The following is a 24304-nucleotide window of genomic DNA, read 5'->3' on the forward strand; positions in this document are numbered from 1 at the left end:
TACACTGAAAACCCTTGATTGAAAATCTTTACCTTGAGTTAAGTAGAAGATCTTGTGTGGTATTGTTAAATGTTCAAGTTTGGGGTTGTTGGGGAAACATGAAAAAGGAAAAGCATTGAGCTAAGAGCTAAAAAGTAAGAATATGCAAAGAAGAAGAAAAAAAAAAGAAAAGAAAAGAAATAGAAGCAAAGCTCAATGCAAATGCAAAAGAAAGTTGGGAATGAATAAGAATAATTGTGTTGTTATGATTCTCTTAACTCAAGGATTTTGTGATCCAGAAAAACTAATTTTCTTGTTAGCCCAGCCACATTATAAGCCATTGAAAAGTCCTTGTGATGATGCATGCTTGTGAATGTTTTTGATTGTGGTAAAATGAAAGGCAAAGTTGATTCATGTGACATTGTGATAGTAGAGTGAATGAGTGATTACCTCTTATACACTTGTGTGTTGAGTGAAACACTTTACCTAGTGAGGAAATATTCCATGAACACATGAACATCCGTGCTTAATTGATTGATCATTCATTAAAAATAGCATTTGTTGGAATTTAAATGACTTTGTGAACACTAAAGCATGTGCACATCTTGATTGAACTCTTGGTCATAAGTTTGATTGAAGTCTTTACTTATCTTGAAAAGAAGATTTTTGAATGAGTGAACCATCATATGAATTGGCAGAAGATTGAGTTACATCTTATTTGCTTGAGGACAAGCAAAGTTTTAAGTTTGGGGTTGTGATAACGGTTGAAAAACCGTTATTTTTATGCTTAAAATTGATACCAAAAGCAACCTTTAAGACTTAAAAACTAGCTTGAACTCATATTTTTGCTTTAGTTTTGTGCAAGATTCCCTTGATTTTGTAGGCTAATTGAATGATTTGAAATAAGAATTAAAGTACCGAATGATTGGAATGCTGAAAAGTCAACCAGAGACCAGAAAAGTCAACCAAAAAAGTCAACCAATCAACCAGAATACGAAAAAAGTCAACCAGACGAGTTTTGGGCTAGTTTTATGCGATTTTATGATCGGTTTGGGCCTGGACCCGTTTTCTATTATTTTTATGTCCTATTTAAAGACCTAGATGTCTTAGGGTTGGGATCTTTGGCATAAACGAAGCAAACACTCTCTCTTCACCCCTTGGGGGTAGATTGGGAGATGGTGACAGCTCTCCTATTCTCTTTCTCGGGTTTTTCTATCTCTTTCATTCTTTCATTATTGTTCATCTAGGTTCACCATGAATATGGTGAACTAAACCTTGTATGTTTGTTGGGGAATCAATGTAATCTTTTGAAGCTCTCATATATGGAATTTGTGCTTACATCTTAATCTAAGATTTGTGCTTTCTTTCATCATTAGTTAGGGTTTTTCCTCTTTGCTTAATGCTTGCTTTGTTTAACTCATTCAATGCATGATTATTGATTTTGTCGATACGAGAACGTACGGGGAAGTCTAGATCTGGGGAATTTCTCCCAATATTATATTGGTTGTCGTTAAGCTCCTACACTTGATGAATTAATTATTAGGAATGCTAGGAATTGTATGAACTCGTAATTAGGGAGAAGCCTTCTTGAAAGGTACTTTAGAGAGTGGCATTAACAATGATGATTTGAATGTTGAATTCCTAAAATATATGAGAGTGGATAAGATGAAATTGAACCCCAACAACATATTCATATATATATTTCATTGAAAGTGCTTGTCTTTTGCTTTTGCCATTGATCAACCTCATGCATACATGTTTATTTTCGTCTTTTGCATAGTAAAATCCAATTATTTTGTTCTTAAGTCTTAGCTAATCAACGAATCACATAACTAAACTAGGCCGTGAGTCCTTTGGGAGAACGATACTTGGTCTTACCGAGTTTATTACTTGAAACGATTCGGTCATACTTGCCGATTGTAAAACAAGTTTGTGACATCATATTTTGGTGATCATAAATTTGTCACGGTAAGCACTTGTTTAACGTCACGAGCCTGACCCAAACTTTCAAGGATCAACCAACAACATCATTATGGAAAATTGTTGCACCTCTCCCCCTATATAGGGTTTGAGACGTTGACCATTCACCACCCAACTTCTCTGTGGATCATCAGCAGCTGGATTAAATATTTCAATTGCTCCATGCGGATGCACTTCTTTTATCACAAATGGTCCTGACCATTTTGACTTCAGCTTCCCAGGAAATATCTTCAATCTTGAATTGAACAATAGTACCTGTTGTCCTGGATTGAAAACTCTATTCACCAACTTCCTGTCATGATAAAATTTAATCTTGTCTTTGTAAGCCTTGGATGAATCATATTCATGTAATCGCATTTCTTCAAGCTCCAAAATCTGCCTTCTGCGTGTGCATTGAGTTTCATAAGGATCAAAATTCAAGAATTTCAAAGCCCATAATGCTCTATGCTCCAATTCTACTGGCAAATGGCATGCTTTCCCATAGACTAATTGAAACGGTGATAATCCCATAGACGTCTTCATTGTTGTCCTATAAGCCCAAAGAGCATCATCCAATTTGAGAGACCAATCCTTTCTTGATGAAGTCACTGTTTTTTCCAGGATCCTTTTTATCTCCCTGTTAGACACCTCAGCTTGTCCATTGGTTTGTGGATGATAAGGTGTAGCTACCTTATGTTTTACTCCATAGTGTTTGAGTACTTTCTCTAGCTGATAATTGCAAAAATGAGATCCTCCATCACTGATCAACACTCGTGGAGTGCCAAAACATGAGAATATCTGCCTCTTCAGGAATTTAATTACCGTGCTAGCATCATTTTTAGGACAAGCTAATGCTTCCACCCATTTACTCACATAATCCACTGCTACCAGAATATATTCATTGTTGAAAGATGGAGGGAAGGGTCCAACAAAGTCAATACCCCAACAATCAAAAACCTCAACCTCTAAAATACCTTGTAAAGGCATCTCATGACGTTTAGTGATTGTCCCTGCTCTTTGACATTTATCACAATTTCTAGCATGATTATGGGCATCTTTAAATAAAGTTGGCCAATAAAACCCTGATTGAAGGACTTTTGCTGCTGTTCTTTCTCCATTAAAATGTCCTCCATAAGGTGAATCATGACAATGCCAGAGAATTCCTTCTGCTTCTTCATTTGTAACATATCTCCTTAGAAGATTATCTGCTCCAATTTTGAACAAATAAGGATCATCCCAAACAAACTGCTTGGCATCATGCAGAAATTTCTTTCTTTGTTGCCAAGTTAAGTCTTCCGGCATGACCCTTGCAGCTTTGAAATTAGCCATATCAGCAAACCAGGGCCTCTGCTGAATATACATGAGTGATTCATCTGAAAAAGATTCCCAGATTTCAGACTCCTTGCTAGTGACCTCATTGGTGACTAACCGTGACAAATGATCAGCAATTAAGTTCTCACTTCCTTTCTTATCACGGATTTCTACATCAAATTCTTGCAATAGTAGTACCCATCTAATCAGACGTGGCTTAGAATCTGGTTTTGTCAACAAATATTTGATAGCTGCATGATCTGTATAGACAGTCACCTTAGACCCAATAAGATAAGGTCTAAATTTCTCTAGAGCATACACAATGGCAAGAAATTCTTTCTCTATGGTAGCATAATTAAATTGAGCATTGTTCAGAACCTTGCTAGCATAATAAATTGGATGAAACTTTTGTTCTTTCCGCTGGCCAAGGACAACTCCTATTGCATAATCACTTGCATCACACATTAATTCAAAATTTTGATTCCAATCTGGCGCTACAATTACTGGATCTGACACTAACTTCTTCTTCAATGTGTCGAAAGCTTTCAGACAGTCTTCATTCATCACAAAAGGAGCATCCTTCATCAAAAGATTACTCAATGGTTTAGCAATTTTTGAGAAATCTTTGATGAATCTTCTATAAAACCCAGCATGACCAAGAAAACTTCTAATCCCCTTTACATTTGTTGGTGGAGGTAGTTTCTCAATGACTTCTACTTTAGCTTTGTCTACCTCAATTCCTTTAGCAGAGATTTTATGCCCCAATACAATTCCTTCAGTTACCATGAAATGACATTTCTCCCAATTAAGAACAAGATTTGTCTGAACACATCTTTTGAGGACAGTGTTCAAATTAGCCAAACATCTTTGGAAAGAATTTCCAAAAACTGAGAAATCATCCATGAATACTTCAATGCATTTTTCTAAGAGATCTGCAAAAATTGCCTGCATACACCTCTGAAACGTAGCTGGAGCATTACATAATCCAAAAGGCATCTTTCTATATGCAAAGATACCAAAAGGACAAGTAAAAGCCGTCTTCTCCTGGTCTTTTGGATCTACCACAATTTGATTGTATCCAGAATATCCATCTAGAAAACAATAGAAAGCCTGCCCTGATAACCTTTCTAACATCTGATCCATGAAAGGAAGAGGAAAATGATCTTTCCTAGTAGCTTTATTCAGCTTCCTGTAATCAATGCACATACGCCAGCCAATAACTGTCCGAGTAGGAATAAGTTCATTCTTATCATTATAAATTACTGTCATCCCACCTTTCTTTGGAACCACCTGTACTGGACTCACCCATTCACTGTCAGAGATTGGATAGATGATACCCGCTTCTAGCAGTTTCAACACTTCTTTTCTGACCACCTCCTTCATAACAGGATTTAACCTTCTCTGTGGTTGAGCACTTGGTTTATAATCTTCTTCCATAAAAATCTTGTGCATGCAATAAGTTGGGCTAATACCTTTGAGATCTGATATTGACCACCCAATTGCTTCTTTGTTGGCTTTCAGAATTTCTATCAACTGCTCTTCTTCTTGTAGAGATAAAGAGTTATTGATGATGACTGGCTTTGTTCCATCTTCTTCTAGAAAAACATATTTCAGATGTGATGGCAATCTTTTTAATTCTGGTGTCTGTGCTTTGACTGCTTCTTCCTTATCAATTATTTCGAATATTGGATCTTCCTCCGGACTCTTTTTCAATGTTTCCAAGTCCATCAGACATTCATCAATCAATTTCTCTTCTTCTTCATCTAAATCTTCACATGCATCAATGAGAGTTTTTTCCAATGGAGAAATATTTCGCACCATCCTTTCTTGCACCATACAAACTTCATCAAGTTCATCAAATTGAAAACATGCTTTGTCATCATTTGGATATGTCATGGCCTTGGATACGTCAAAAGTGACTTCTTCATCATCAACTCTCATTTTAAGCTTACCATTCTCTACATCAATCAAAACTCTAGCAGTCTTCATAAAAGGTCTCCCAAGAATAAGAGGAACATCACTATTCCCTTCCATCTCCATCACAATAAAATCCACTGGGAATACAAATTTGTCAACCTTCACTAGAACATCTTCAACCACTCCATATGGATATTTAAGAGACCTGTCCGCCAATTGAAGAGCCATTCTGGTTGGTTTAATTTCCAACCCCTGAATTGTTCTGCACATGGATAGCGGCATTAGATTAATGCTAGCTCCCAAATCAATCAATGCTCTTCCAACTTTCACATCTCCTATGGTGCATGGAATAGTGAAGCTTCCTGGATCTTTAAGTTTAGGAGGTAGTTTCTGTATGATTGCACTGTAGTTACCCTGTACATTGATAGTTTCCTTTTCAATGTACTTGTGTTTCTTTGTGAGGAGTTCCTTCAAAAACTTTGCATATGCTGGCATCTGTTGCAATGCTTCAGAGAATGGTATAGTGATCTCCAGCTTCTTAAACAACTCCATGAATCTTTCCAACTGCTTTTCTTTCTCCTTCCTTGAATAACTCTTTGGATAAGGAAGTGGCTTTTCATACTCTTTTTCTTTTTGTCTCTCCTCTCTCTCTTCTCTCTCTTTTTTTTCTCTCCTCTCCTCTTCTTCTTTTTTCTTTTTCTCTCTCTCAACTCTTTCTTTCCACTCACATGTTTCTTTTTCACTCTCACTCTCATTTTCTTTCTCCTCTCTTTCTTTTTTTCTCTCCTCTAACACTCTACCACTTCTGGTCACAACAGTTTTACACTCCTTTCTGAGATTATCATGTTTCATCTTGTCAACTATTCTCTCAACATAAACCTCCATATTTTTAAATGCAGCATCCACATTCTGACAATAAGACGCATTCGTCTTCAAGAATCTTTGGAAAGTCTCTTCAAGTTTTGTTGTTTTCTCAACTGGAGTAGATTGCATTTGCCATTTTTGCTGTTGCACTTGAACCATTGAGACCTGTTGTATTTCCTGTGGTATTTGAGAAAGCTTCATAATTACCTCTTCAAGCTGTTGAGAGATAATTCTATTTTGAATAAGCAAAGCATCATTTGATTGTAACAACTCCTTCTGACTAAGATATCCTCTTTCAATGTTGAGTTCGTTGTCACTAGTAGCCATATTTTCAATAATTTCAGTTGCTTCCTCTGGAGTTTTCCAGTTAATGTTTCCTCCTGCTGAGGCATGAAGCATCATCTTAGTTTGTGAACCAAGACCTCCAAGGAAAGTTAGGACTACTTCTTCTTCTTTGAAACCATGCATGGGAGTTTTTCGTAACAGGCTTTTATATCTATCCCATGCATGCCCCAGTGATTCTTCCATGCCCTGCTTAAATGAAGAAATCTCTTGCTTGCCTTTTGTCACCTTAGATTGTGGGAAGTACTTGTTTAAAAATTTTGTGACCACTGCTTCCCACTCTGTGAAACTTTCTTCTAGGAAAGAATTCAACCAAAGCTTAGCATTGCCTCCCAATGAGAAAGGAAACAAGCTAAGTTTGATAGCTTCGTCTGGCACCCCATTAATCTTGACTGTGTTGCAAATCTCATTGAAGGTAGTGAGGTGCTCATATGGGCTTTCATGAGATAACCCATTAAATTGGTTGCTTTTCACCAGTTGAATCAGTGCTGGTTTGACCTCCATATTAGCTGCATTGACTCTAGGTCTAGCTATACTGTTAAAGTGCTGAGGTTCAGCTATATTGGTGTAGTCAGCAAGAGTTCTTCTAACATTGTTGTTCTCCATATTTTTTGTGCTATGAACATAACCTTGTGGTGATGATTGTAAGAGAGTTTCTGGAGAAGGGAAAAGTTCTCTAGATGTTAGGATTCTTCTCCTCCGTCTACTCTCGTCTAGACCTTCAAGTAGAGGTTCTGTTATTTTCTTGCTCCTTGTTCTAATTGCTTCCTGCATGCACAAGAAAACAAAACCCTAGAAAAGATTTGTTAGCACAAAAAGATATAGGAGAAGATATAGATTCAGAAGATAAAAGATTCAGAGGATAAGATAAAATAATATAAAATAAAATAAAATAAAATAAAATAAAATAAAATCTAATCTAATCAAATAAAATAAAATAAAATAAAATCTAATCTAATCAAATCAAATAAAATCTAATCTAATCAAATAAAATAAAATCAAATCAAATCAAATCAAATAAGATAAAATAAAATAAAATAAAATCAAATAAAATAAAATAAAATAAAATAAAATCAAATAAAATAAAACCAAATCAAATAAAAACCGAAAAAATAAAAACAGAAAATAAAAACAGAAATTCAAAATTAAAGTCAAAGATAATCAATAATCACACAAATTAACCAGTTAAACCAGAGTCCCCGGCAACGGCGCCAAAAACTTGATGGACAAATTTATGAACACCAAAATGTGATGTCACAAACTTGTTGAACAATCGGCAAGTATGACCGAATCGTTTCAAGTAATAAACTCGGTAAGACCAAGTATCGTTCTCCCAAAGGACTCACGGCCTAGTTTAGTTATGTGATTTGTTGATTAGCTAAGACTTAAGAACTTGGATTTTAATATGCAAAAGACGAAAATAAACATGTATGCATGAGGTTGATCAATGGCAAAAGCAAAAGACAAGCAGTTTCAATGAAATATATATGAATATGTTGTTGGGGTTCAATTTCATCTTATCCACTCTCATATATTTTAGGAATTCAACATTCAAATCATCATTGTTACTGCCACTCTCTAAAGTACCTTTCAAGAAGGCTTCTCCCTAATTACGAGTTCATACAATTCCTAGCATTCCTAATAATTAGTTCATCAAGTGTAGGAGCTTAACGACAACCAATATAATATTGGGAGCAATTCCCCGGATCTAGACTTCCCCGTACGTTCCCGTATCGACAAAATCAATAATCATGCATTGAATGAGTTAAACAAAGCAAGCATTAAGCAAAGAGGAAAAACCCTAACTAATGATGAAAGAAAGCATAAATCTTAGATTAAGATGTAAGCACAAATTCCATATATGAGAGCTTCAAAAGATTACATTGATTCCCCAACAAACATACAAGGTTTAGTTCACCATATTCATGGTGAACCTAGATGAACAATAATGAAAGAATGAAAGATAAAACCCTAGAAGGGTGAAGAGGTAGCCTGAGCATCCAAGATCCTCCTTCAAAGGGGTGGAAGAGAGAGTGTTTGCTTTGTTTCTGCCAAAGATACCAAACCCTAAGACATCTAGGTCTTTAAATAGGACATAAAAATAATAGAAAACGGGTTCAAGCCCAAACAGACCATAAAATCGCAGAAAACTGGCCCAAAACTCGTATGGTTGACTTTTTCCGTATTCTGGTTGACTAGTTGACTTTTTGGTTGACTGGTTGACTTTTCTGGTTGACTGATTGACTTTTCTGGTTTCTGGTTGACTTTTCTGATTCCATCTCTCTACTTCTTCAGTTCTTTCACTAAATTCACCTTAAAACCTGCACAAAAACACTGAAATCAAGCATAAACCTGTCCAGCTCTCTTATTTCTGAAAATATGGATAAAAGCATGATTTCAAGCTAGTTTCTAAGTGTAAAGGTTGCTTTTTGTGTCAATTTTAAGCATGAAAATAACAGTTTTTCAACTGTTATCACACCAGTTCTACAATTCCGGCGTAGAGGACGATCGTTTGAACCGATCAGTTTAAGATTCTCAACTGGTAAGTCCATCCTCTCTCCCCTCGTGCTTTCTCTGTAACATGCAAACCCAGATTTTTCGGTTTCATGAGTTGGATCTAGCATTCTGAGTAGTTGTCTGGTCTATGTTGGCTATAGATTGTAGAAGGTGTTGTTGTTCGTTGAGACCTCTGTTATAACCCTAGCTTATATCTGAGAGCGTGCGTTCACTTTAAGAGGTAAGGGAAGCTTATTTGATTTAATTCATATGCTATGCTTTGTATGAACGTTCGTCTGAGTTGATTAAATGAATATGATGCATGTTGATTGACTTGTATGATGATGTTTGAGATGTATGAATGCGAATATGAGTTACCACTATGAAGTATGAGTTATTAATGTGGAATTCTATAAAGTATGTAAATTGATATTGATATGAAGTTATAAGATATGAATTGATAGGTTAAAATGTGAGTTGAAAAGTAGATGAAAAATCTGATATATGACATTCTTACTATGAAAATGTACGCTCGTCATCGAACGGTCCTCTACCGTTCGGTTTCCTAGTAAATAGTTTAAACCTGGAATTCTTCCATTTGGGAAGGACTCTGGTCGAGAACGAGCGTCCTTTTGTGAGATGCTAGGTTGAGCGTTCGGTTCAGTCTAGTGGAATCTGTATATCTGAACTAAAGCCATAATACATTTATACCCTTATACTTTAAAAACTAGTAATGCTCGGTCTTACACCTAGCGTTCGTCTTAAGTAGTGTTCGGTCTTATGCCGAACGCTCATCATTTCATTTGATTAACAAACGAGTGTAAATAGCGTTCGTCCAAATATTTTAGTAAACGGGTATTATCACGTTCGGTCATTGACTGGCAGTCGATCTCTTTAAATGAATCCTTTCTTTTCTTCATTTTAGTCAATTACTCATCTTTTGTACCTTTATCCATTTGAATTCGGCATAGAGGTTTCGTACTTAACTTATTATGAATATTGATTGTATCGTTCTAGATTCAGTTCATCTAACTGATTCGAGTAGCAATGACGTTCGTCAAATAATCATGGGTCGTCTTATTCTGAGTGTCAATGAGTTTTTCTAAGTCTCGCCTTTAATGTTCGTCCTCGTCCTTCAGAGGGCTGAACGTTCGTTATTTTAGATATTGGAAACTAAAGTTGAAAATGAGAACGAAGTACTAGATTCTAAAGGATGAACATGATATGGAATTGTTATGTGATTATGAATTCTGGACGAGCGTTCCAAGGAGGAACGACTCATATATATGGAATATTGGATTTGGTAAAGTATGACTGTGGCTATGCTAATGCTGGCTGTCCATCCTAATGTTCTGTGAGTACTCATCCTCACGTAGAGGGGGTATGTCATGTGTGGGAACGGCAGGAGGTCCTTAGTCCATAAGTTAACATGGGCGACGTAAGAACGGACTAACCTCGAGTGGCAGCTGTTGAGTGTATCCCAGTTACTACATCACTCGGGTGCAAGGACGCCTGTAGCTACACAGATTCATACAGTCCGGACGGTCTGTCTAGTACTATACGTCGTATGTTGTTATATTTATTGAATTATGAGTTGATGTGTACTGTGAATGCTTATTTTTATACCTTGATGTATGACTTAAATTACTTAAGCTTACCCTTTCGTTTTCCTTGTGTTGTCTGTTGTCTCTGTACGTTCGTCCTGTCATTGCAATGATCATCCGTGTGGATGTGAGCAGATGGAGGTGCGTCACTTGAAGAAATGCTGGAAGAAGAAAATTTGGAAGACGCTAATCTGGTTGAAGTAGAAGTTAAAGCCGAGCCCTAGCGCGCTCGTTAGGTTTTTAGTTGTTAGTCATTCAGTTTTTATTATGAACGTTCGGTTAAGGTTTTGTAAAACCGTTCGTCCCTGAACTTTTCGTTACTGCTGTGTGTATACAACTCTGTACTTAAGCCGTTCGGTTTTGGAAATTTAATTATAGTGTAAGGCTGCATTGTTTTACTGTTAAATGTAATTAATTCTAAATTATAGTTTTTACTGTATTTTTGGGATGTTACAACTCAATATTGCCTTCATTTATTTATTTATTTTTTTGTTTTGGTGTTTTTTTTTATTTATTATTATTCGCGACTTTCGTTTTCTCCACAACACCCTATTAGGACATGATTTCCAGTAAACCTTGGAGATACCAAATAATGAAAGTTGACATTAAAAGTCACGGATGAAAGCATAATATCCATGAGCATAACCCTCATAGCAAGACAATTCAAAACATGAACAAAACAACATCAGTTTCGCCTTTTACAACAACCTATGCTTTCCCATATAGTTCTTCATTTGTGCATGGCATTTGTAGGGGCAAACTCGCGCCTCGTCAGAGTGCTGGATTGACTTTAAACATCCTGAATTGATCAAAGATTGCACTTTATGCTTTAGAGCCTTGCATGCCTCCGTTGAGTGTCCATACGCTCCTTCATGATAATCACACTTGGCGTTTGTGTCATAGCTCTTTGGGTACGGAGGTCGTATAGGCCTAGTTGGACAAACCTTTATGAGGTTTCTGCGGAGAAGATCTGGCAGTAGCTCTGTATAGGTCATGGGGATAGGAGTGAAGTTAGCGACCTTCTCATCACGATTGTAATTTCTTTGCTCAATGGGTCGATTGGACCCATGGGAATGTGACATTTGAGGATGGGCCATAAAATGTGAGTTAGCTCTTCGTTTTTTATCTTTCTCATGTCTAGGACCATACTCATTTAAACTCGCTACTAGCTGTAGGCCTAGTGCAATTTTTCCATTTCTTATGCCACCCTCGACCCTCTCTCCAATTACCACTATGTCAGCAAAACTTGAGGAGACACTGCTTATCATGTGTTCATAAAATGGTGGTTGTAGAGTATTCAAAAATATGGTAGTCATCTCCTTGTCGCTCAGAGGCGGTTCTACTTGAGCAGCAATTTCTCTCCACCTTTGGGCATATTCTCTGAATGATTCAGACTCTTTCTTCACCATGTTTTGCAGTTGTACTCTGTCAGGTGTTAAATCTTTATTATATTCATACTGCCTTAGGAATGCATCAACTAGATCTTTCCATGAGTAGATGTGAGTCGTTTCTAAGCGCATGTACCAAGTTAGAGCCACGCCAGTTAAACTTTCTTGGAAGAAGTGAATCAAAAGTTTTTCATCGTTGGCATAAGCTGCCATTTTTCTACAGTACATGGTTATATGGCTCCTTGGGCAAGTATTTCCCTGATATTTCTCAAACTCTGGCAACCTAAACTTTGGAGGTATCACCACATCAGGAACTAAACATAGTTTTCTAGCATCTCCAAGTTCAAAACTTCCTTCGCATTCTATGGCTCTCAATCTTTTCTCAAAGACTTCTAATTTACTCTCGTCGTCCTTAAAATCTGCTGGTGTAATGACACAAGATGGAGACTTCGTCTCAGGTTGTTTTTTCATTATCATGCTTTCAATACCTGGTTGGATCGTCTGCCCAGGAATTGTGGAAGTGGTCGCCCCAGGCTCGTCTTCTACTTCAACTGCATTATCTTCGGCCTTTTGAGTGTCAAGATGTTCCAAGCCCACTCCTGAGGGTGGAGTGTAATTCGGGGGAAGACCATAGGAAGGGAAAGTTGATGCTTCTGGAACTCTTTGTTGCGGTCGTTGTGTGCACGAATCTCCAGGGCTTTGTAAGGCATTCAGGGCCTCTAAGATTTGACTCATTTGTCCCTTCAGCTGTTGGATATCGGCTTTCATCCCCTCCTGAACTTCTCCTTGGTTCTCCATGATTTTGTCACTGGTTCGTGTTCTTTAGGGTGTTTTAAATCTGAATTTCATTAGATGAAATAAATTAAGAAAAAGAAAATAAAAACGAAAAGAAAAAGAGAAAAGACAAAGTAACGCAATTATTATAGTAAGAAATTATAAAGATGTGAAACATTGCCAAATGTATAATCTGGAAATTAACATGAAACAAAGTCGATAGGACAATTCATCCACAACATTTAAGTTCACCACATGTGAGGTATGCAAAATCACGATCAATTATCACGAGCCGTAGCCATCACATTCTTCATTTCTCTCATCAGTTTCTTGTAGTAATTGAGGAAAGTTTCGACCTTCTTAGGCGGATTAAAGATCGGCATTACAGATTCAGCATCCGCTAATAACTTAGGGACATCCTTAATGGCTTCATTAGCAAGGGAAGCTAGCTGTGAGAAACTTCTCTTCCAGTTTTCTCTAACTCACCCTTGTTCAACGGTATACTCCTTCATCTGATTCATCAACTCTTGATGTTTCTTCTCTGATTCGGCCCGATGCCAACGTTCCTTCTTCAGTTCTGTCACTGCTGCGTTCGCCTGTTGTTCGGCGTCGTCCATTCTAACATGCATTTTGCACAGCTCCTCTAGTGCTTTTTGCTTATCCCTCTGGGATTGGTCACACAACTGCTTCGTAACACGCTCTGATATCTCAATTATACCATATTCCCGGTCTTTCAAGGTCAGCTCAATGTTGGCCGCTACCAGCTCTTGCTTTTGTCTTCTTAACAACACCTCGTATGCTTCGCTGTTTTCCACACTATCTTGCTTAAGATTCACATAATCATGTTGTAGCTTCTGAAGATTACTGGTCAACTTGATATTTTCTAGTTTCATTTTCTCGAGTTTTGCCTTCAACAGTTTTACTTCCTCATTTTCAGCCTCATGAAATTGTTTTCCATAATCTAGGTTAGGAGAAATTAACTTGAAAGGCAACTTCGCTGTCCTAACCCTCTCTACAATCCAATGGCTGTAAGGAATTCCTTCATCAATAGTCCATGGTCTGGGGTCCCTTTCTGCACGAACAATGTTGCCCCAAGCATTCCTAACTTGATGAAGCACTTCAACAAAGGTTCCTTCCTCATAATAGATCTGCAATATGGCAAGAGATGCAGGTGTAGGTGATCCTCTCATAGGACGCCCAAATTGCCTTTGTGCTAACACAGGATTGTAATTAATACAACACCTGATACCCATGAGGGGTACATTAGGGTACCTCCCGCAATGATATATGATTTGCGATCTACGCTGCCAAGGGACACACAATTTAATCTGCCCCTCATTTAAACTTGCACAAAGTTGCGCCCATTCATTTGCCCCTTTCGCATTTGGTTTACACTGCAGTAGCTCATCCATGGGACACGTGGCATTCAAGGCGTCCTCATTCACACGGGAGATGAACCACGTATACAACACTGGTAGACAGCATAACATTTTTCCTCCCTTTAGCTCATAACAACGATTAAGGGTCCCATAAACTTCAGCCAGGATAGCAGTAACTGGATTCTCACAACGCTCTTTGTATCCCACAAATGCGTTCATGGCGGCATAGTCGACGAACTCCTTGACATTAGGAAAAAGCATGACACCATAGAGGAGAAGATCCAATACATCCATAAATGTTTCCCAGTTTTCCTCTTCAGCCAAACGATGCAAGTATCCCTTTAGGTATCCTTGAGGAAGGCCCCTCACTTTGCCCTTGATTGTGAACTTGCTCTCCAACTTCATAGGATGTACTTTCATGATCCTCGCTAGCTGCAAGACAGGGGTATACTGCCCAAGGTAGTTGTATGGGGCTTTTCCCTCGAGAGGTATATTTAAGATTTGCTCAAATTCTTCCACTGTTGGTACCAGTTGGAAATCCCGAAAAGTGAAACATCTCAGCGGTGGATCATAGTATTGGGCTAAAGTAGTAATTGCTGATGTTTGGACCTCCACCTCTAATAAGCTCAACAAATTCCCATACTCTTTCTTGAATGCATCCTTTTGGGATGTCTTCATTTTCTTTACCAGTTCTCTCAGACAATCCATATTTCCTTCCTCTGCTTCAATGGCTAACCTTTCCTTTAAAATGTTTGAACTTGAAGGCCGACCAACTTCAAATCTCATGTTAATTTCCATTTTACCTCAAGGGCTTAGTCACAAATTTATAACTTCCTACCTAGAACCAATAGCAAGACCATAAAAAAAATGCATGAGAAAGACGCATAATGATATAGTGATATGTACAACGTGTTTAATTTTATTAAGAAAAACAAAATAACGGTTATAAGACGACACACATCTCTCTTCGTGCTATAGATAAGGTTCAAGACTTGAGGTTTAAGGTTAAGTATATGCAATCTCACAAGGATAGTTCCCTAATGCTTAAATCAAGGCCACCAGAGCTATGACTCTTTTCACTGTCTCTCCACAACAGTCAGAGTAATCAACTAGATGCGGAGACACGAATGAAAAGAACAGACTCTGGGTGGAGTTCTCACGATAGCCAAACAGGAAGTACATCCCAGAGTGACACCGCTACACAACCCCTTTAATTCTAAGATGCGCTCAAACCCGAGTATAGGGCCCCACTCATGATATGCATAAAGTGTGTGTATGAAGGGAGAACATAATGCATACCCAAACCCTCACCTGCAATACAAACCAGAAAAATCCAAGCAGATATAAACATGTTTTTCTATCCTAGGGTTCAATATAAAACAATCAACATGATCCACACGCAATTACTTCAAATATCAAACATAGATAAAAAAGAAAGGAAGGAAAACATAATGAAAAACCACATCCAATTCGCACATCTAATTAAATGGCCTGACTCTCTGAAGTCCCCAGTGGAGTCGCCATCTGTCGCAACCAGAATCGCGACGGGACGACGATCCATGAAAAAAGAGAAACGGGTTTTGAAAAAGAGATTTTGGAGTCGCCACCATAGTTTATTCTGCAAAACTACGGAAAAACCATAAAATGATAAGGCATGGTCTATTAGAACCAGATTCTTGGTTCGGGAGTTGGTTACGTGTAGGGAAGGTATTAGCACCCTACAACGCCTGCCCTAAGGCAGTACCTTTAACTAAATACGCGAATATGATGTGGTTTTTAAAATGTTTAACTTTCCCTTAAAATAAAACTCTAAAGAAACAAACAATATTTTTTAGTTTTTTGAGCCCGACAAGGATTGACCTTGCTCCTACGTATTCCCATTCAGAATGAGAAATCAGGGTTCCGTAGTTCATTTAGAAATTGCTTGAAATTTTATTTAGGAAATTGTTTGAGAATTTTGTTTGGAAAATGATCATGGATAAATTTGGATTTTTGGGGAAGTGAACCTGTCAAGGACTAGCCTTGCTCCTACGTATCTCCACTTTTGATGGAGAATCAAGGATCACGTAGTTCTGGCTAGCAATATTGATTGTTGATTGAAATTGTAGATATTTTTAGTTTTTGAAGATTTTATATTTTTTGTATTTTTATAAAGGAAAGAGAAAATGATTTTAGCACAAGGACGATGCGTGCGATCACACATGTGCCTAAACCTTTAAAACATATTTTTTTTGTAATTTTATTTAAGAAAGAGAAAAGGTTTTTAGCACAAGGACGATGCGTACGATCACACATGTGCCTAAACCTTTAAAATATATTTTTTTAATTTTATTTAAGAAAAGGAAAAGGTTTTTAGCACAAGGACGATGCGTGCGATCACACATGTGCCTAAACCTTTAAAACATATTTTTCGTAATTTTATTTAAGAAAAGGAAAAGGTTTTTAGCACAAGGACGATGCGTGCGATCACACATGTGTCTAAACCTTTAAAGATATTTTTTGTAATTTTTAATTTATCTTTTAATTTTTTTCTTTTGTTTTTAATTAATTTTTATTTTTATATATATTTTTCGCAAAATAAACAACCCGGTAAAATGTAACATCCCAAAATACAGTAATTACCATAATCAGAATCAATTACATTTAATCAGTAAAACAGTGCAGTCTTTACATTTCTAAACGAGAGTCAAAAGCCGAACGACTTAAAATACAGAAATAAACGAACGCAACAGAAACATGAGTTCAGGGACGAACGGTCTTACAAAACCTTGACCGAACGTCCATAATAAAACTAAAAGACTAATAAATGAAAAACACGCGAGCGCTCTAAGGCTCGGATTTAACTTCTACTTCCACCAGATTAGCGTCTTCCAAATTTTCTTCTTCTAGCATCTCTTCAAGTGACGCACCTCCATCTGCTCACATCCACACGGATGATCATTGCAATGACAGGACGAACGTACATAGACAATCGACAACACAAGGAAATACGAAAGGGTAAGCTTAAGTAATTTAATTTATACATCAACATATACACCAACATTTCAATTCACACAAGCACATACTCAACATATAACATCAACCAAAATATATATATATAAATATTCTAGATCGACCGTCCGGACTGTATGAATCTGTGTAGTTACAAGCGTCCTTGCACCCGAGTGATGTAGTAACTAGGATACACCAAACAGCTGCCACTCGAGGTCAGTCCGTTCTTAGTCGCCCATGTTAACTAATGGACTAAGGACCTCCTGCCGTTCCCACACATGACATACTTCCTCTACATGAAGATAGTACTCACGGAACATCAGGATGGATAGCGAGTCTTAACTTATCCACAGTCATACTTTACCAAATTTAATATTCAATATATATAAGAGTCGTTCCTCCCTGGAACGCTCGTTCAAATTCCATAATCGTATAATCATTCAATATAGTGTTCGCACTTCAACATCTTATAATTTATCATCATCTCTATCTTTAGTTTTAAAAGTATAAAATAAGGAACGTTCATACTTCTGAAGAACGAAGACGAACGCTAAAGAATAGCTTTAGAAGGCTCGTTGTCAAACCGAAGAAGTCAACACGCACTTACATGACGAACGTGACTGCTACTCGAATCAGTTGAATGAACCGACTCTTAGAGATATAACATCAATGTTCAGAATAATTTAGGTACAAAGACTCTAGACCAAATTCAAATGGATAAAGATACAACAAGACAATTATTTAATTATACTGAGAACAATTCGTTTAAAGGGATCGACTGCCAGTCAATGACCGAACGCGATGATATACATTTACTAATAATTTGGACGAACGCTATTTATGTATGTTCCGAAATCAAAGGTATGGACGAGCGTTCGGTATAAGACCGAACACTTCTTAGGACGAACGCTTGGTAGATGACCGAGCACTAATTAGGACGAACGCTTAGTCTAAGACCGAGAGCTCATTTGAACGAACGCTAGGTATACGACCGAGCACTAATTATGACGAACGCTTGGTATAAGACCGAGCGTTACTGATTTTAAAGTATAAAGTTATTCGTATACTGCTAAGCTGAACCGAGCGCTCAAACCTAGCATTTCACAAGAGGACGCTCGTTCTCGATCAGAGTACTTTCCGAATGAAAGAATTCCATTTTTAAGTCATTTACTAGGAAACCGAACGGTATAAGACCGTTCAACGACGAGCGTACATTATCAAGGTAAGAGTTATCATATTCAGATTTTTCATCTATTCTAACTCAACATTTCTCATACGATTCATAATCTTATAATTTCATATTCATCATTTAATTCACATACTTTATAGAATTCATATTAACAACTCATACTATACAATAATCATCCATTTTCCCATTCATACGTATCAACCATAAACATACATTTCAACCAACATATACTCTATTCATTCAGTACAACAACGTTCGTTCATGCATACCAAATCAGCATACATTTCATACATTCAATTCATATCATGCTTGCATACAACATACAAGTATCAATTAAATTACTAAGCTTCCCTTACCCGGATTGATGACTGAAACGCTCAATAAGAAAGAATTGTGACTCGTCCAGCTACCGTTTTCTACCAGTAATGATCGCTTACTCTTCCAATCAAATCTAACCACAAGAAAAATCGATATGCTCAGACTACACACTTGCATGCAGCCAAAAACTTAGTTTTTCAGGAAACCTAAGGACGAACAACTAAAGGAAAACTTACCCGCTTCAGTTCCTAAAACTGTTCGGTTCAATTTGAAGCTCACGATGCAGGGATCGTTCCTACGGTTCTGAATGTTGAACGGAGGAGAAATGGGTGAGTAACAGTAGAGAGAAGATGGAGGTTTTCTAGAGACAAGGTGGAGAAAATGAAAAGTCTGATTCTGAGGAAGAAGAAGAGTGCGTGCAGGGTAGTGGAAGGGTTTTTCAGAAATCAGTTTTTGTTCAACCCACGTCCAACGGACGAGCGTATCCCCTGCCGACACCTGCACCCCCACTATTGACTTCAGAAGCTTCTAGTGTGACAAGTGGCGCTCATGCATGGATTGTAGAGTGGGTTTTAATGGTTCTGTGCAAGTGATGTGGGGTGCATTAATTGTGATTTGACAGCTGATTTGCAGTGTTAATTTTCCAGGGTCTCACATTCCTCCTAACTAAAAAAATTTTCGTCCTCGAAAATCAAGGCATACTAAAGGGTAGACGGTGTACTTTGTCCCTACTTGCAATTCTTCAACTTCTCTCTTAATGTCGTCATTCTTCTCGTTCCAGACCACTATCACCCCTCTGATGGATTTTCTCTTGAAACACTTGGTTGGGGTATCTCCAATACATACTGGTTGGATCTATACAAATCGGTATCCCTAAATACGAACGTCTTCTAGATCTAGTACGTTTAGACGAGTCTCCAATATACTTCCAGAGTGGTGATTCGTGAAAACTAGATGATGATTAGCTAATTGAGGAGGCAATGATATTTTCATACGCTACCGTCCCAATGCGTCTACAGTCCAAGAACCTTCGGCAGCAGCTTCCTAGGACGAACGACTTCTTCCCAGAAGCACGTCTTTAGCAATTCTTCAATGTTGACTGGTTCAACTATAACGAACGGTTATGTTTGGGTAAGGACTAAATGTTTATGGGGAGATAGTAAATTTCAGGAGAACCCTGAAGTAAGGAACCAGTCGATAACTTTTAAATAAAGAGACATTGGCTTTGAGAGGTTAACCGATCGGTAACATAAATACCGAACGAGAGAAGAAGTTATTATTAGGAAGAGTCACAAGTTTTCTAAGAGGAAAATTAATATGGAAGTTTCTTATTATTTGATTTGAGTGTGAAACAGAGAAACAGAAGAAACAGAGAAACAGAAGAGAGAAAACATAAAAGAATAATCTGAATATCCCGGAATAAATTATTATTGAAAACCAAGACAGTTACAATATATATATAGCTAATCCAAGTGAAGGACAAAAAAATGACGAACGTTAGATAAATAACGAAAGATAAAGAACGAACGATAAAGAATGAACGAAATGTAAAGAACGAATAATAAGGAACGATTCAATAAGGAACGAACGAAAAGGGTCAAACGATAAGGAACGAATGAATCTGAGCAGTCAAAAGACACGAACGTTCGTTCATAATCGAACGATAAAGAACTATCGAAACCGAGCAGCCCAAAAGATTTGAACGTTCGTTCATAATCGAACGCTCAAAGGAAGAGAATGTTTGGCCACAATTGATCAGACAAAACCAAACGATTTACAACAAGAAACTGAATAAATATAATTTGAAGTAGAGTATTAAATATTTTAGGTTTAGAGTAGGTAATGAATTTCTTGGTTAGCGTAGAAAAAGAAAGATTCTTAGAGATCGTTTACTAGGATTTTCTTCTTTATCTATACTAAAGATAATTCTTATCTCTGACCCCTAATTGATTCAAAACGTGTGCACAAGTTTAAGTCTTCAAATTTTTGGTTTGTCCTATCCGCCTGGCCGTTCGTCTGGGATAATAAGTTGAACGAATCTTCAACTGGTTGTCCACTTCTCCGCAATGGATGTCGAAATTGAGAGGTAGGTGAGTATGCCCATCCAAATCATTACCACACAGCGTTCCTAGCCACCGAACCACTTCCTCGTCGTAGTGTTGACTCAATCCTTATAATTTACTTCTCAACTAATAATCACCACGCTTCCGCTGCGCCACTCTGATTCTTCCTTAGCAAGGTTTGTATGTACTTAAATCAGAACGTGCGGCTCTGAACTACTTCAGCTAGTCCTTCTTCAGATCCGCCAACTCAGTTGAAACTGTCCCATAAGAAAGGGACACCATCCTCATGCTGAAGGGATAACTCAAAGGTACTCTTTATGAAACACGTCCCAAACGCCCCTCATTGCCGTTCAATGTATACCACTTGATGCCGAACGGTCCATACCACAAGAAAAAGACGAGCAAGTTACACGCTATCTACTAGGAATAACTTCCAAGTGAGATAACGCCAAAAAGTAACACGCTCACATCTATATTACGGGACATCTAACTTACGGATAGAAAAAGGACGAGAGTTTTGTACCGAACGTCAAATCAATTGGTTTGAAACGTCAAAAGTATCAAACCGAACGGTAAATCCCTTTGTAACGAACGGTCAAGAATGGAAGTAAGAAAGAGATAGTAAAAACTCACACACTGAGGATTTGTATTCCACTGATCTTCAATTAGCTTTACAAGTACAAGGATTTAGTATTTTTAAAACTGAAAAGCAACCATCAAGGACAGTTAAACAAAAACTGTTTGGTCGAACAAAAATATCAGACGCTCGTCTTGACTTCGAACATTACTACCTATGACTCTGACATTCGGCTTTTTACTCTAAGATCTACCATCTTCCTTTGGTTGAAATCTCCCAGCAAGTAGCGATCGTGAACTAACTTTTCTGCCCAGTAAGCATTCTTGTTTGTAATAACTCTTCATTATACCCCGCTTACACTACCTGTTTCCCTCCATGTTAGGATCGACCGTCCACAGATGATGTCCTCCTCAGTTTAAAACAACTTACTAACCTTGTTGTCCTGAAATACCGAACGGTACAGATGATAAAAAAATCTTCCTGGAACCGTATCTCCATACACCTTCGTCCTTCGTCTCTTAGTGATTGCATCTGCTGACTTTCTACTTACGCCTTCGTCAAATACGCTCGCTATATCAATCAAAACTGGAAACTTCTGAATGCACGAACACTTGATCATCAACTTAACCTCACCCTTAACTCGTTCGCGAACTTTCTACACTGCCCTTCTTTATCCATTCTCACAGTATGAGACCTCATAATATGTTTAAATCGATCAGCATATCCTTACAACGTCATGTTCCATTGGACCCATTCCAGAAACTCCATTTTCCTTCGCAAACCGAACGTTGTTGGGAAATAATCTAAGTAAAAACTCTTACTTGACTAATTCCTATGAGAGGAATGTATTGTTACTCCACCAATGATTTGTTCCCCAGTCAGCAAATACCCTGAATGATTAAACTGGTTCCCGCTAAGACACTTCTTAGTATTGGAGATTCTCTCCACACCTTTGAACCACTGGTCGTCCTTATCCAGACTGCACTTCCCACTGGACTCAACCGGGATGAACTAGCAAAGAATCTTCTAAGCTCCACTCTTGGTGATGAAGAGTATAAGAAGTATACGCCTCAATTGTAGTTCCGTTCTCAATTCATCAAATGCACATGCTGCTGCTGAGACTTCTCTGCTGAAACCCGAGCGCTTCCCAAATGCGGAAGGGCCTGAACTAACGCGACGTCCTGTTGCTGCATATCTGTGATTCTTCATTCCGTCAATGTCGTGGGGTTAAGTTCATCCATGATCGCAGATGAGAGAGAAAGAGACCTAGATGTCCTCTTCCAATCTTACAGGAAGAAATAACCATCGGTCTAATTCAAGGAAACAAGGATACTATCAAAACCTAACGCTGACTACAGCCAGAAGCCAAATCAGTTTATTCAACAAGACAGTGCAAGACCGAACGGTTCATTTAATAGAACGTTCGGTCACTAGCAAGTCAGCAAGAGACCATACGATCAATAGGAAACCAAACTATACTAACGAACGTTGAGCACACAACAAAAACATGGTATACTCATAACCTACAGTGTCCTTTAATAGAACAAAACTGCTCTGATACCACTAATGTAACATCCCAAAATACAGTAATTACCATAATCAGAATCAATTACATTTAATCAGTAAAACAGTGCAGTCTTTACATTTCTAAACGAGAGTCAAAAGCCGAACGACTTAAAATACAGAAATAAACGAACGCAACAGAAACATGAGTTCAGGGACGAACGGTCTTACAAAACCTTGACCGAACGTCCATAATAAAACTAAAAGACTAATAAATGAAAAACACGCGAGCGCTCTAAGGCTCGGATTTAACTTCTACTTCCACCAGATTAGCGTCTTCCAAATTTTCTTCTTCTAGCATCTCTTCAAGTGACGCACCTCCATCTGCTCACATCCACACGGATGATCATTGCAATGACAGGACGAACGTACATAGACAATCGACAACACAAGGAAATACGAAAGGGTAAGCTTAAGTAATTTAATTTATACATCAACATATACACCAACATTTCAATTCACACAAGCACATACTCAACATATAACATCAACCAAAATATATATATATAAATATTCTAGATCGACCGTCCGGACTGTATGAATATGTGTAGTTACAAGCGTCCTTGCACCCGAGTGATGTAGTAACTAGGATACACCAAACAGCTGCCACTCGAGGTCAGTCCGTTCTTAGTCGCCCATGTTAACTAATGGACTAAGGACCTCCTGCCGTTCCCACACATGACATACTTCCTCTACATGAAGATAGTACTCACGGAACATCAGGATGGATAGCGAGTCTTAACTTATCCACAGTCATACTTTACCAAATTTAATATTCAATATATATAAGAGTCGTTCCTCCCTGGAACGCTCGTTCAAATTCCATAATCGTATAATCATTCAATATAGTGTTCGCACTTCAACATCTTATAATTTATCATCATCTCTATCTTTAGTTTTAAAAGTATAAAATAAGGAACGTTCATACTTCTGAAGAACGAAGACGAACGCTAAAGAATAGCTTTAGAAGGCTCGTTGTCAAACCGAAGAATTCCATTTTTAAGTCATTTACTAGGAAACCGAACGGTATAAGACCGTTCAACGACGAGCGTACATTATCAAGGTAAGAGTTATCATATTCAGATTTTTCATCTATTCTAACTCAACATTTCTCATACGATTCATAATCTTATAATTTCATATTCATCATTTAATTCACATACTTTATAGAATTCATATTAACAACTCATACTATACAATAATCATCCATTTTCCCATTCATACGTATCAACCATAAACATACATTTCAACCAACATATACTCTATTCATTCAGTACAACAACGTTCGTTCATGCATACCAAATCAGCATACATTTCATACATTCAATTCATATCATGCTTGCATACAACATACAAGTATCAATTAAATTACTAAGCTTCCCTTACCCGGATTGATGACTGAAACGCTCAATAAGAAAGAATTGTGACTCGTCCAATTACCGTTTTCTACCAGTAACGGTCGCTTACTCTTCCAATCAAATCTAACCACAAGAAAAATCGATATGCTCAGACTACACACTTGCATGCAGCCAAAAACTTAGTTTTTCAGGAAACCTAAGGACGAACAACTAAAGGAAAACTTAACCGCTT

General features: G+C 37.7%; 2 protein-coding genes across 2 annotated transcripts; both read right to left on the reverse strand.

Annotated features, from left to right (window-relative positions):
- Positions 1 to 11170: 11170 nt before the first annotated feature.
- On the reverse strand, positions 11171 to 12658 carry LOC128194411 (uncharacterized). Its single transcript, XM_052870001.1, has one exon. It carries the CDS (start codon positions 12656 to 12658, stop codon positions 11171 to 11173), a length of 1488 nt encoding a protein of 495 aa, XP_052725961.1.
- Positions 12659 to 13116: 458 nt separating this feature from the next.
- On the reverse strand, positions 13117 to 14811 carry LOC128194412 (uncharacterized). Its single transcript, XM_052870002.1, has one exon. The coding sequence runs from the start codon at positions 14809 to 14811 to the stop codon at positions 13117 to 13119; it is 1695 nt and encodes a 564-aa protein (XP_052725962.1).
- Positions 14812 to 24304: the final 9493 nt, after the last annotated feature.

The sequence above is a fragment of the Vigna angularis genome, chromosome 10 (genome assembly GCF_016808095.1).
Source record: "Vigna angularis cultivar LongXiaoDou No.4 chromosome 10, ASM1680809v1, whole genome shotgun sequence".
Taxonomy (NCBI): Eukaryota; Viridiplantae; Streptophyta; class Magnoliopsida; order Fabales; family Fabaceae; genus Vigna; species Vigna angularis.